The following is a 13,233-nucleotide window of genomic DNA, read 5'->3' as shown; positions in this document are numbered from 1 at the left end:
CGCCCTCAACACTATTTGATTTTGATAATATAAGGAAGTTAGGAACAAAGGATGATCAGATGTTTGTCGTAAACTTGATTATGTGTGTATCTGTGCACAGTATGTAGGTGTGTATAATATATGTATATTATCCACCACATAGTGTTTATATCTAGAAGTGTGTGTGTGTGCATGTGTGGATATATTACTTCACAGTTGTATATGTTTTAAGACAGAGCTTCTTGTACTGTGCAGTATTAGCCACCCACATTAGTCTGCCATTTGTACCAGGATACAATTCTGTTAAATATGTGTAATATAATGCAAAAGCTCCAAGTAACAATCAGCGTAATCACAGAATGTCATACAGCATATGGCGCAAATAAAAAAAAAATGTTAAAAGACAGATTGGCCTTATTTTGTTGAATTCTTTCCAAAGAACAGAGAGGACTTAGAATGTTGTCAACATACCCTTTTTGGTCAAAATCACAATTCCTAAACAGCTTTTTTTATGAGAAGCTGTGGCATTTTTCAGCCTTTAGTTGAAATAATATCAACATTTCTACATCATGATGTTAACAACATGCAGTGACACCTCTTTCAGAATAGGGGCTGAACTTTCTTTTCTTTTCCCCCATGTCTGGCTCTGCCCACTCTACGGCCATTCGGAGGTAGCGCTGATACACCCACCAGGAGGATTAGGGAAGGTTTAGCAACGGTGCCAGCCTTGCTCCCTGTGCCACCCCTTCCCTCGGCACAGAGGGGGGTCCCGCTTGGCATGGCAAGGTGAACTAGCCTCTGATTGATGGGCATGGTTTCAGTCCGCTACTGTGCTCCCCAAGGCCTGTGCCTCCCTTTCCTTTCTCCTACTGCTGTCTTGGCAGCGGTGCCAACCTCCTCTTCCATGCCAGGCAGCCAGCTAAAGCTCCTGGTGGGCACATCAATTACATAGCGGCACCTCCCCTCTTTTCTTATGTCTATCTGTGGGTCTGTCTACTGTCTCAGACAATGCCAATCTGGTTCCTCTCCATCCCCACTGCTGTCTATAGCTATCTGCTATGTGTGTGTGTGTGTGTGTGTTTTTATACCCATGTTCACAAATATATCTTTGCATATGCACAAATGTGCATGTATTCATCCACACACTCCTGCTCCCTCTCTTAGGCAGGTCATAATGGTTGGTGGGAAAATCCTCCCCAGAGAGCACTCATTGCCACAGGCTCAGCTGTACAATAGGCTCAGGTGTGTGCATGTATGTGCATGTGGTTGCCTATGCATGGCTGCTTTTTGCTGTTTTAAATGTCTTTATCTACCGCTTAATTATCTATTGCTTCATATGACTGCTGTATAGATGAGGTTATAAAAAGTAGAAATTGCAGGGGGAAAAAGCAATCATGTGAAGTCTCTGCATTATTCTGTTTCTGAAGTCAATTAACATGAATATTTCAACCTTCCTTTGGATTTTGGCGGCGAGATGCTGTTGGCAAATCATGAATCATGTCCTCGTGGCGATTGTACGCCATCTGGAGTCTTCATCAGATCATTACCTTTCATTTTAAACAGGCAGTCAATTCGAGGGATTGTATTTGGTTTTGAAGGAATCAAGGCAACGGTGTCTCCTTAAATTATATTGATGAATAATCAGAAATAATTAGAAACCATAGACTGTATGGTGAAAACACGTAACATTGCCAATTAAAAACGTGCCCCTATGTTTTCTATTTTTAAAGAAATTAGTAAAATAGCTAAATAAATGTTTTAAAAAATTAAATTAAAATAAAAACATTATTCTGAATTCAACGACAAAGTCAACCACTGGGACTAAAATTAAAAGTGAAGAAAAAAAAGAAAAGAAAGAGAAAAGCCTTTGACACTCCTACGAGTATGGTATAGTACGGAAGCCCGGGTGGGGACGATGGGAAAACCGAAGCGGGGAAACTGAAACGGGTGTTGGGGCACAATGGCGACGGGGCCTGGTGTTTCTATGCAGAGCGGGAGCCCCGCGAGAGACCTTTCTGTCTCGGTTCAGCAAGGAGGGAATCAGACCCACGGCGACCGGATCAAATCCGAGGACGTGACGGGTAAGAGCGTGCTGTAATTTGATCCGGCTGACTGTTTTTTGTGTGATTATGATGATCTGGCTTGTGGGACAAGGCGACTCAAGCTAACCCCGGCTAACAGCCGACGTAGCCGAGTATTTAACGTGAACGGTGCTTTTTATGTGTTTGCTGACTCATAAATGGGGTGAGAGTAGAGCGCGATGAGTAATTATTAAACACGGAGAGGGTGAAACACTAACCTAGCTAGTTGGTGGAGTTGACAGGGTGTCCTGTTTGGTAAAGTAGCGTTAGCAGCTTCTTGTAGTGAGCAGTTAGCTGGGTCACTAACGCAGAAGTCTCCGATAAGTCCTTATTGTTGAACAATAATGCAAACTTCACCGCCTCTAAGCTACCCAATATTAACTAACAAGCTGTAGCCCGTTATGACGAGTATTAACGCACATGAGGCTGTTTTTAGTTGGCACCATCATGTCTGACAGAGGGTCCTGATGGTGTGATAGTTGTTCGGGATGTCATGTGACTCGATTCATATGTTGTGTTTTGTTATTCGCTCTGTACTAATAACTCGTCCTATTGCCGCCCACATTAATGGGAATTGCAACATTTGTGGGAAACTCAGAGAAACTCTGGTGCATTTGTTTTGGTTCGGCCCTCATACAAAACAAATCAGGAGTTTTTGCTTATCACAGATACCTTTTAATTGACTTTACCTAACAATGTGTGGTTTGAGTTCATTCAACAGGGATTCATGCTCACAGTTCAATGATTACTTTCACCAAATTATCACAATTTACAATTAACAGTATACGCTTAGTTGCCTGTTTATAGGATACACCAAGCAGAAACTAATAGTCTAATGCAACAATCCTGCAATAAATCCGACCTTCATGAAGGTGTTGTAGTTCAGTTTTTGTTCAAACTTGTTTGAGGTGGTGATTCAACTTCATGATGATGTTGGAACATGCTGTGTTACTGAGTGTATTTTGTCTACAGTTGAATATTCCAACAAAAACAAAGGAAAGTGCGATGGATGTGGAGTGTCACTTAATTACAATTATGTTGGTAAAGTTTAATTGGATCTTCTGTAGAGATGTTCAGAAGATGTTTGACTCTTGTCGTGAATGTCAAATGCAAATTCATGACATGTCTGTGTTGTGTTTTACTTTACATTTGTTAAAAAGCTAAGTGAAATGAACATTCTGTGAAATCTGCATGCAGATCATCCCCGATATTTAGTTAGGTGAGCTTTATAAAAAGTACAGAGGAGATGGAATCAGTGGGATGAGGCTGTTAATACCTTTTTTTAAATGTAGGACAATCAATGTGTGTAACTTGTGATTTAGTTTAACTGTTGTCTCGTATATATATTGCATCTTTTTTAGAGTCAGAGAAGCAGAGTCGGGTGGCATCTTTACTGGAGAAGCTTCATGCCAAACACAACGCTACACGGCCATGGCAGGAGACCTGCAAGGTTGTGCGTCAGGCCATGGTAAGATGGAGACATCTTTTTCTGAGATGAATGAATTGGCTTGAATTCACTAAGCACCTCTTTAAACTAGCTATCAAGATTCCATGTTTTAATTAGTATTTTTTTAAAGACCATGAAATTAAGCCATATAAAGTATCCAATTTGCAACTTTGTAAAGTGTTTTTGACAATCCATCATCAGTACCCACAAGAGAGGCTCACTACCAACCTGCTCAATATACATTTGTAGCAATTAATCACTTAATTGCACAAAAGGTTTTTAACTTAATTAAAGTACCTACTGGGCCTGTGAAACTACAGTGCCATTTAAATCCCTGACCTATAATGCTGACTAAGCCAGTGAAAAACAAGCTTTAATTTTTTCTCAGCTGTATTTACTCATTCCTCTGTTTACCTCCACGTGTCCCAGGAGAAACGCGGTGTGATGAATGCTGCAGGTCACCAGCTCCTGCTCACCTGCTTGGAGACCCTGCAGAGAGCGCTGAAAGGTGAGACCGTCAACTCAATGGACAGAAACACAAGGGAGAGTAGGGCAATATTGTTCATGACAGTGTGTCCATGAATGTGTCCATCATTAGACAAAGAAATACAACCGTGTACAGACTTAAATTAACTGTTGAACACTAGTGAATTTGAATGAAAAGGGTCAGTGGTACTGATGAGCTGTTTTAGGGCAAACCTATAATGTAACCGTATTTTCTTCAACTCAATCAGCATTAATTGAGTGCAGCAAGCCTCACTTGACTTTTGTTTGAGTGTCAAGCTTGCAGGCACATTGTGTCAAGAGACAGCAGGAACATAAGGCAACAATGTTGTGATATAGTTGTTTTATATGATTTGTAAAGTTCCCTGTTCTTCCTTGCCTTTTTTTCAGTTTCATCTCTGCCGTCGATGACAAGATCGTTTAGAATCCATCGCTCGGCAAAACCTGTGAGTTCTGTCCCCTTTTGCCAAATACAGGACATATACGCTGCGTTTAGATTGTTGTCGTTGTACTGTTTTCCTTATAATTACCCTTTTTGTAGGCTCAGTCAAAACCCATACAAAAAAGACTTAAGTATAACTAGTATATCCCTCCTTTCTTTTTCTGTTTGTTCTTTTGTCTTCTCTGAAAAGGCTTGGCTCTCACCTCAGCCCATCGGGGACAGAGTGTTACATCACATCAGATATGTTTTATGTGGAGGTGCAGTTGGACACCAATGGCCAGCTAGTGGATGTCAAGGTGGCTCATCAGGGAGAAAACCCTACGGTCAGTTTACTGTAACTTCCATATGGATCCATAAAGCTCAGCCAAATAAGATTTAATGTTGGTCGATGTTTATTATACATGTTATACTTGTGTGTTACAATTGAATTCCATTCACCCACCTTGGTGAAGACGTTGTCCTCAAAATGTTTTATATTATTCTTGATTTGTTGATCACAGAGTTGTCCTGAGCTGATTCAGCATCTAAGGTGAGTAGAAGCCATACGTTTCACTGCAGGGTTTGGAGTGGTGCAGGCACCTGTGAGAACTACTAGTATTGTTTAATAAGCTGTCTAAATCACTTCCTCTCCAACATCTTATCAGGGAGAAGAACTTTGAAGAGTTCTCCAAACATCTTAAAGGACTCGTTGAACTATACAAGCTCCCTGGGGACAAGTAAGTAGACTTTTAGGCAATAGGGTTTTCTGGTTGAAGCCAACCTAAACAATGATTTAAAGGCACTTTATTTTAAAGGAGACATATACTTTATTATTTTTTTTGTTTTCATGCCAGTTATATCTAATTATCTTAATTTATTTCTCTGCCCCAGTAAACTGAAAACCAAGATGTATTTAGCACTGCAGTCTTTGGAGCTTGATCTCACTAAGATGATGCACATGTTTAGGTAAGCACACACAATGTCCTTTTTGTTACCTTGTACATCATCCTGAGTATATTTGGGCTACCGGTGTTTAGCATATTCAACATGCAGTGTATATACTCAATATCATTATATTATTCAAGCGGCACTGTGATCAACGATAGTCATGCATGAGAGTGAAATCTATTCAGTCTTTAAAGGCAATATAATGTAATCTATGTAATAAATCACAACACCTGGTAAAAATATTCACCTGCTCAACTTGTAGTATAAAGTAACAATGTTGAGCAAAAAGCCTAATTTGAGCATCTTATTTTTTAATGCATAAAGCTTTGATTGATGTGTTTTCTAGGTTAGCTACCAATGCTACTGCAGTGGAGACTATTCTTCATGGCAATGTTGGCTTGCTAACAGCCAGGAGTGGTGGCCATCTTGTTTCTCTTCAGTGTTACTTGTCCCCTTATGACATATTTGAGGAGGGTCCGAGCACAGAGCTCAATTTACCAGACAGCAATGGTAAGTGCACAGAGCAAATGGGTGAATTCCTATAAGACACCAGCCAATAGCCAAGTGATTTGCTTAAGACTCGTAACTATCCTTGTGTGATTTATGACGACTGTCTCTTTGTCTGGATTATTGGATAATATTTGTAGTTCCACGCTCTCTGGGTGTCAGTGTTTCTGTGACAATTGAGGGAACCTCAGCTGTCTACATGCTTCCAATCGCCCCACTCATCACTGGATCCCACCCAGTGGATAACAAGGGGTAAGAACCTCCTGTTATCAGGAAACTTGTGAAATCTTGCAATGAGCAACCTCTAAATCTGTCTAAGAATTAATAGCATGCGATGTGTTAAACATGCATAATGAATGCACATCTCTTTGATATGAGGCAATTATCGTGGGCGTTTTTTTAGTGCCCCCTTGAAGACCTTTGAAGTAGAGATTAGAGCAAGTCAGCTGATTAATTTATTTTTGTTGCATTTTAGGATGCCTTCCTTTTCCACTGTGACCAACTCCAACTGTGTGGACTTGCCTGCTTGTTTTTTCCTCAAGATGAACCGCCCCATGCCTTTCTCACTGTCCTTCATTCAGAGGCTTGGAAATGCTACTTGTACGTATTTTTAAGTCTTCAATATGCTTTTTAAGCACAGTGCTCATTTGATTGATCATTTGGACTTTAACCTCTTTAACAGCATGCATCCTTATTTTTTCACAGTAATCCCAGTGTTTGAGAGCTCCCCCAGCCTCTCACCTCTCTACCAGTTAATTGTCCAGAGCCAACGCCAGCTCCTGGAGGAGAGCAGCTCCATGCCACCGCCCTCACACAACATGCACTTCTACTCTGTGAGCAGACACACAATTAAAATGATCTCTTTTTCCCTATTCATTCATTCTTTCTTTCTTAATCCACCTTGTGCTTTACAGATTCATGGTTATGGGGTGTACGATGCCTCTGCTTGTTGTTTTTGGTTGCTTACAATTATTGTCACCTATTTTTTTTTTGCCGTATTGTGAACCAATGTAAATTTATACAGAGCTGGTCTTACAATTATGATGACATCTCTTGCTGTCAGGATTACTATCGCAGTATCTCTATGTATACTGCCCCTTGTTCTGCCGGCACCAGCCAGGGCCGGAGGCAGTACGTTTTCGGATTGTCCATTCGTGCATCAGTCCGGTCCATTCTTGTGAACTTGACATCTCAGGAATGCCTGAGAAGAATTTCTTCAAATTTGGCACAAATGTCCACCTTGAGTCAAGGTTAAACTGATTTAGAATTTGAATTTGGTGGTCAAAGTCACTGTGACCTCACAAACACAGAGTCATTCTGCGCATTATCACAATGTCACACAAATATCTAATGGGAGAAAATTATGTGAAGGCAGTTTGGACAGACATGGATGTAAACTGCAACATAGCTGGTTATCAAAGGGATACAACCGCAAGGCCGTTAATGTAGACATGTTCTCATCGACATCATCTCTCTGCCATCTTGCCAATATTTAGTGAAATACAATTTAAATTTCTTGTCATTCTGTAAATAAATAGTGGTTTTAGATGGTGCTGTGCTGCTCATGAACAACAGCTACATTCATGGTCTGTAGTTTGTAAAGGAGAACGTTGATTACGTAAACGTAAAGTTATAGACCGCCAATACACACATTACATTTTTGCTTTGTGCTTTCACAGATGTTGCCAGATCAGCAGCACTGTTACTTCCTGAATGGTGACGCCCCGGTGCAAGACGGTCGTTCTCTTCAAGGAGCACTGGTGTCCAAGATCCCCTTCAGCCACCCAGCACAAGTAGCACTCTTGTTGGATATCATCCGACACCAGGCAGCCTATAACACCTTGGTTGGCAGCTGTGTGAAACAAACTTCCATCAAAGAAGGTAAGCATATGCCCCCTGATGAACAGTATTTGGTAAATCAACAACATCTACTGTTTTTTGGGTCTTGTGCTGCTTTCACACCAACAGCGAAGCATATTTGGAATGCTTGTAACGCAAATTTCTGCCGTGCTGCGTGAAATGTGCGTCACTGTTGCGAAAGCCTATCAGTGATGAGATGCGCCCGTCTGTCATTACTGACGTTCTGCCATTGTTGAATCAAACTGGATAGTGGTCAGCCTTGAGTAGCACTGATCTGTGTGCGGCTACGGATGCGGGACTTCCACAACATGTTACAAAGCAGAAATAGTGGTTGTTTCTTCTATAGTGGATGTCAGAAATTATTATACCATCGGAGATAACACAGTCTTCCTCTCCGACGTGAATAACCACAAATAGTCTGCAAGTAAAGCAACGCACAATTTCTTTTCGCTTTTGGTGTGAATGCAGCATTATGTGTAACATCACATTTGATGAGTGAAGCATTTTTGCTTCTTGTTCCCTCAGACAGTGCAGGCCTGCTGCAGTTTGAAGTGTGTCCTCTTACCGACTCAAGTTTCAGCGTCTCATTCCAGCATCCAGTCAATGAGTCATAGTTTGTGGTAAGCGTCACTTTAACAAAATCCTCTAATCCAGCCATAATGTCGATATTACTTTAACAATATATCCTTGGGTGAAAGGAATCTTTTACAATGTCAGTTTTTTTTCTTATCTGAGTCCTGTGTCCTCCTTCCTCTAGTGGTGATGGAGGTGATTGACTCCAGACAAGTATCCTGCAAACTGTATAAGGACTGTCGGATGCTCTGATCTGCACTGATGAATTTATCACCAAAGTGGTCCAGGCGGTGAGATTTGTAACATCCTCCTGAATGCAGACATGTTTGATAGTATGTTTTTTTCATGGTAATTTATTCCTTCCCTCTTGTAGATGCATGTCCATCCCTGTAACCATGGGGCGGGCCATTCGGAGGGAAAGCAGAGACCATCCAGGCAGACACTCCAGCCCTCTCATTGATTGCACAAACTGTCGAGATCATGGTGAAGAATAACCTGCCACCCTCCGGTAGTCCCACCTACAACATGGCAGCAGGTGAAGGAACTAACCCCATGGGACTGCCTGGGCTCGCAGGGGGCAACACACCCACTGAAACAGGAACCCTGTGGGACCTAATTTTGGAGGTCCAATTAATACTCTTTTTGGGGTTTCCCGGGACAGATAGGCAAGCCCAAGGAGGAGAGTGCCTTACCCAAGGAGGGGTGGCTGGCTCAGCAACAGTCGCAGCAACAACAACAGCCTGGTCAGGGCCATTTAGATGACTTCAACAAAGTCACACAGAATCCCATATTGACAAGTCTATTACAGATAACTGGAAGTGTGGGCTCTAGCCCCAGCTCCCAGAATGCACCACCACCGCACCAAACTCCACCCACAACATCCTCTCCTGCCAGCAACACCAAGAATCATCCTATGTTGATGAACTTGTTGAAAGACAACCCCACACAAGATTTTGCTGCTCTGTATGGTTCTAGTCCATTAGAGAGGCAGAATTCTTCATCCGGTTCCCCACGGACTGAAAGCATGGGAGGAACCTGCCCTGGAGGTAGCGCAAAAGGGAAGAAGAAGCGCCCACGGGGGACAGAAAAGGGTGGCGTGATGCCTGGAACTGCCGCAGGTGGTGGGAGTGGCGGTTTAGGCATGAAATCACAACAGGATCTTCGATGCCGCAGGCATCACCAGCACCAGCACGTCTCGCATGAGGATGACTTCCACCGCGAGCTCCTCTCTATGGATGTGGACGCATCTCAAAATTCTATCTTTGATGTTAACCTGACCGGTGATGGCCTAGATACGCCCCCACAGCATCACTCCGGCACATAGCCAATGTGGAACTTCCACCCTCTGGTCCCAGGTATGCCTTATTCACAGTCTCATGTCCAGTCTCAGCAACAGCAACCACCAGGTCCTGTACCGCCTCGTATGGTCCGCCTCTCTAGTTCTGATAGCATTGGGCATGATATCACAGAAATCTTGTCAGATTTGCCCGAGCAGACAGGCAAAGGCAGCAGTGGGAGCCACGGGCAGCACCCAATGGGCAATGGTGGGGAGGACGGAGGCCCCCTAGGTACCCCCATCCGTGACTCCTCCAGCCTCAGGTCAGGGCAGTGCAGTATTTGACTCTGCAGACATATTTAACACCAACAGCAATGAGAATCCCTTTACTGATGCCGCTGACCTGATTGCTGAGGCAACTGCTGCCACACCCACCAGCGATTCGTCTTCCACCAACTTCTTCCCAGATGCTGCAGACTTCAACCCAGACCTCTTGACCTCAGGCCATGGCTACTTTGATGACAGCTCTCCAAGTGCAGATGGAGACATGGACCTGGTCAAGGGTTTTGGGGGAAGTAGCCAGCAGAATACCCCAGCAGGAACACCTCAGAATCCCACTCTACATGGGCAGGGCACCCCAGAGCCATCAATTAAGGACCCTTTTGATATTGGGATAGTTTTTGGAGGCAGTAGTGGTGGTGGTAAACCGCTTCTAGGGCAAGCTCCTGATTTGGGAGACACGCATGGCGGAGGGTCCCAGAGCCCCCTCATTATGGGCCTTGCAGCGGCATGTGCTGAATTTAAAAGTGCAGAACCCAAAATTAAACAGCAACAGGGACTCATGCGACCAAAAGATGAAAATGGGGGTAGCGGAGGGAGCAGCTCTGGGATGGGGATGGGGTATGGGGAGCAGTTTAACGGAAGGAAAACAGGTAAAACGTAGGCAGGACCCCATCAAGTGAGGGAAAGTCTAAAGAAAAACCCCCCAAACGCAAAAAGATGGACCCAGATGGGAAGTCCCCCTCACACAGCTCAGGGGGACGCCCATACACGCCTCCTAGTGGTGGTTCAGGCTCAGGGGGAAGTATAAGTGGAGGAGGCTCCAAGTCTCCTGGTAGTTCTGGGCGCTCGCAAACTCCTCCTGGTGGTGCCACACCTCCAATTCCAAAAATCACGATTCAGATCGCAAAAGGGACCATAAACTGGGGGGAAACATCATCTCATAGTGGATACACCTCCAGCAGCTCAGCCACAAGCAGCACAGGTGGAGCTGGGGGAACCAGTAGCAGCAAAAGCCATCATTCTCACTCATCCTCATCTGGAAAGATCAAGTCCAAAGAAGGATCCACAATGCAAGGCAACAGCTCCAAGCCAGGGACCACAGGAATAGGAAGTGGAGGTGGGTCATCCCAGTCTAAAGGCTCCTCTCAAGGAATGGGTGTTGGCAAACCAGGATCCTCCCCAATCACCAAACATGGGCTGTCTGGGCCTGGAGGTAGTGGAATGGGAAGTAGTAGTAAAATGAAGCCTCAGGGGGGTAAGCCTCCTGGATCTCTTATGAATCCCAACATAAAGCCCAACATCTCCCCTTCTCACTCCCGATCCAGTAGCTCTGGTGACAAATTGTCCTCACCTATGAAAATGCAGCAGTCCCAGGTTCCAGGAACACCGCCCTTCTATCCAAGGCCAAATCGCCAATGGGGCTCAGGAGGTGGTAGCTCTGGGGGGTCAAAGTCTTCTGGTGGAGGCATGAGCTCCCAGAAGCCAATGGGTGGAAGCTCTTCTGGTTCCACATCCTCCTCGTCATCCTCAAGCTCGTCCTCTGGTTCCATGGCCTTCTCAGGAGGCTCTCAATCTCAGTATGGGGGAGGTGGGAGTGGAGGGGGGTGGAGGAGGGGGGGACATGCGGTGGAAGTGGAAGTGTAGGCAGTGGTGGAGGTGGAGGAGGAGGAGGAAGCAGTGGTGGAGGGGCTGGTCAGAACAATGCAAACAACCCCCAACGCCAAAGGGAAGTCTCCCAGTCGAAACAAGAAACCCTCTCTTACGGCAGTCATCAGACAAACTGAAGAGTGTAGGTGGAGGAGGAGTGGGGGAGGATGGTTGTGAGGTAGGGCCACCAGCAGGGGGAACTGGTTCGGGATCTGCTCCTGGTGGAGGTGGTGGAGGTGGTGGTGGAGGTGGTCATGGTCATGGAAATGTTCCCAGCAGTGGACCTTCAAACTTGGGCCCTTCCAAGCATGGCTCGTCCTCCCAAAGTGGGGAGTATAAGCGGGAAAAGTCTGATAAAGAGGCAAAAGCAAAAGTGTCTGTTTCTGGTGGGAACAGTGGGGATAAAAAGCTGATGGACCCCAAAACAGGAAGTGGAAGTGCAACCGGCTTGGCCAAAATCATCATTAGCAAACCTGATGGTGGCTCACCAAGCATCAAGGCCAAAGTGACCCTTCAGAAAGCAGGGGAAGGGTCTGGCGACTCCATGCGTCCACAAATTCCTAGTCTCAAAGCTTCCCCCCTCTTCAGTGGCTCTACGCCAAAGCACGACCGCTCCTCCCCGAGCCACAGTCGCTCGCCAGGATACACCCCACTCAACCACGACAGCGAGAGCGAGTCAGGCAGCAGCTCAGTGGCCGAGAAGTCCCACCAGAACAGCCCCAGCTCAGACGACGACCAGACCATTCGACCGCTTCCCCCCCAGGACTACATGAGCGCCATCCCCCTCAGCTCAGGGGAGAAGCACAAGAAGCACAAGAAGGAGAAGAAGAAGCAGAAGGAGAGGGAACGGGAGAGGGACAGAGACCGAGAACGGGACAGGGACAAAGAGAAGAAGAAGTCCTCTCTGTCCATGGGGCCGTCTTCTCATCCAATAAAAGCAGACAGTTGGTCCCGGTCACCGATCGCCGCTTCAGATTCATCTTTGTCCATGCTGGGTTCAGAGCGTCCATCCCGGCCCAGTCCAATGTATATGAGAAATGAAGATGACGACCTCATGGACTCAGCCCTTACTGGCAACCTTTAATTATTTTCTTCTCACGTTTTTAACGCGTGCCTTTTAACATACAAATTAAACTTCTATTTATTTAACTCGAGCCACACATTGGAACTGGATACAAGACTATTGTGGCTCTCAGTGATCATTGTCCTGTTTAAGCTGTATTTTAATGTTATATTTGACTGTTTCAGTATCAGTGTATAATATCTGGCGATTGGATGCCAGTTTTAGATGAAAGTGGTTATTCAAATACAGAAATACCAACTTCCTTAAGCTTCATTAAGGAAATGGATTTAGACAGTATATTTTCAGAGAAATTTACTTTTTATTTCCTGTAATGTTTCTTTTTGCATTCAATGCATTTCGCTGCGGTTCATAAGTCATTGTTGTTACATACAAACGGATTGCTACTAAATAAGTATGACTCCTGGTAAAAACCTAAGTATTGTAAAGCAAGAAGGATACAGTGTTCAGTTGCCTGGTTTTCAACTGGGATTTTTTAGATTTTTATACATTTTAAGTTAGTGGAGATAAAAAAGACTGCAACTGATGACTGTAGTGTTGATGATGATGATGGAGGAAATAGAAATGCTCGACCATTTTTTACCTGTAAAAGTTCTGGAAGCTTAAAATAAACATTTCACATCTGGA

At 44.5% G+C, this 13,233-nt stretch overlaps 1 protein-coding gene across 1 annotated transcript; it reads left to right on the top strand.

The window, feature by feature from the left end:
- The first annotated feature begins 1,875 nt into the window (after nucleotides 1-1,875).
- med1 (mediator complex subunit 1) lies at nucleotides 1,876-13,233 on the top strand. The gene is given in 30 exon segments (XM_034558395.1): nucleotides 1,876-2,060; nucleotides 3,422-3,528; nucleotides 3,937-4,015; nucleotides 4,402-4,424; nucleotides 4,426-4,457; nucleotides 4,644-4,776; nucleotides 4,954-4,982; nucleotides 5,098-5,169; nucleotides 5,324-5,398; nucleotides 5,727-5,890; nucleotides 6,028-6,139; nucleotides 6,363-6,487; nucleotides 6,593-6,720; nucleotides 7,567-7,768; nucleotides 8,273-8,364; nucleotides 8,483-8,549; nucleotides 8,552-8,607; nucleotides 8,692-8,736; nucleotides 8,738-8,918; nucleotides 8,921-8,970; nucleotides 8,972-9,030; nucleotides 9,032-9,617; nucleotides 9,619-9,660; nucleotides 9,663-9,914; nucleotides 9,916-10,500; nucleotides 10,502-10,537; nucleotides 10,539-11,489; nucleotides 11,492-11,590; nucleotides 11,592-11,651; nucleotides 11,653-13,233. Coding segments are annotated over 30 exon segments (5,520 nt in total). The 5' UTR covers nucleotides 1,876-1,939; the 3' UTR covers nucleotides 12,610-13,233.

Source organism: Cyclopterus lumpus, chromosome 19, assembly GCF_009769545.1.
Source record: "Cyclopterus lumpus isolate fCycLum1 chromosome 19, fCycLum1.pri, whole genome shotgun sequence".
In the NCBI taxonomy this organism is placed as follows: domain Eukaryota; kingdom Metazoa; phylum Chordata; class Actinopteri; order Perciformes; family Cyclopteridae; genus Cyclopterus; species Cyclopterus lumpus.
Note: the sequence above shows the minus strand (reverse complement) of the source record. Positions and strands in the feature narration are given on the sequence as shown.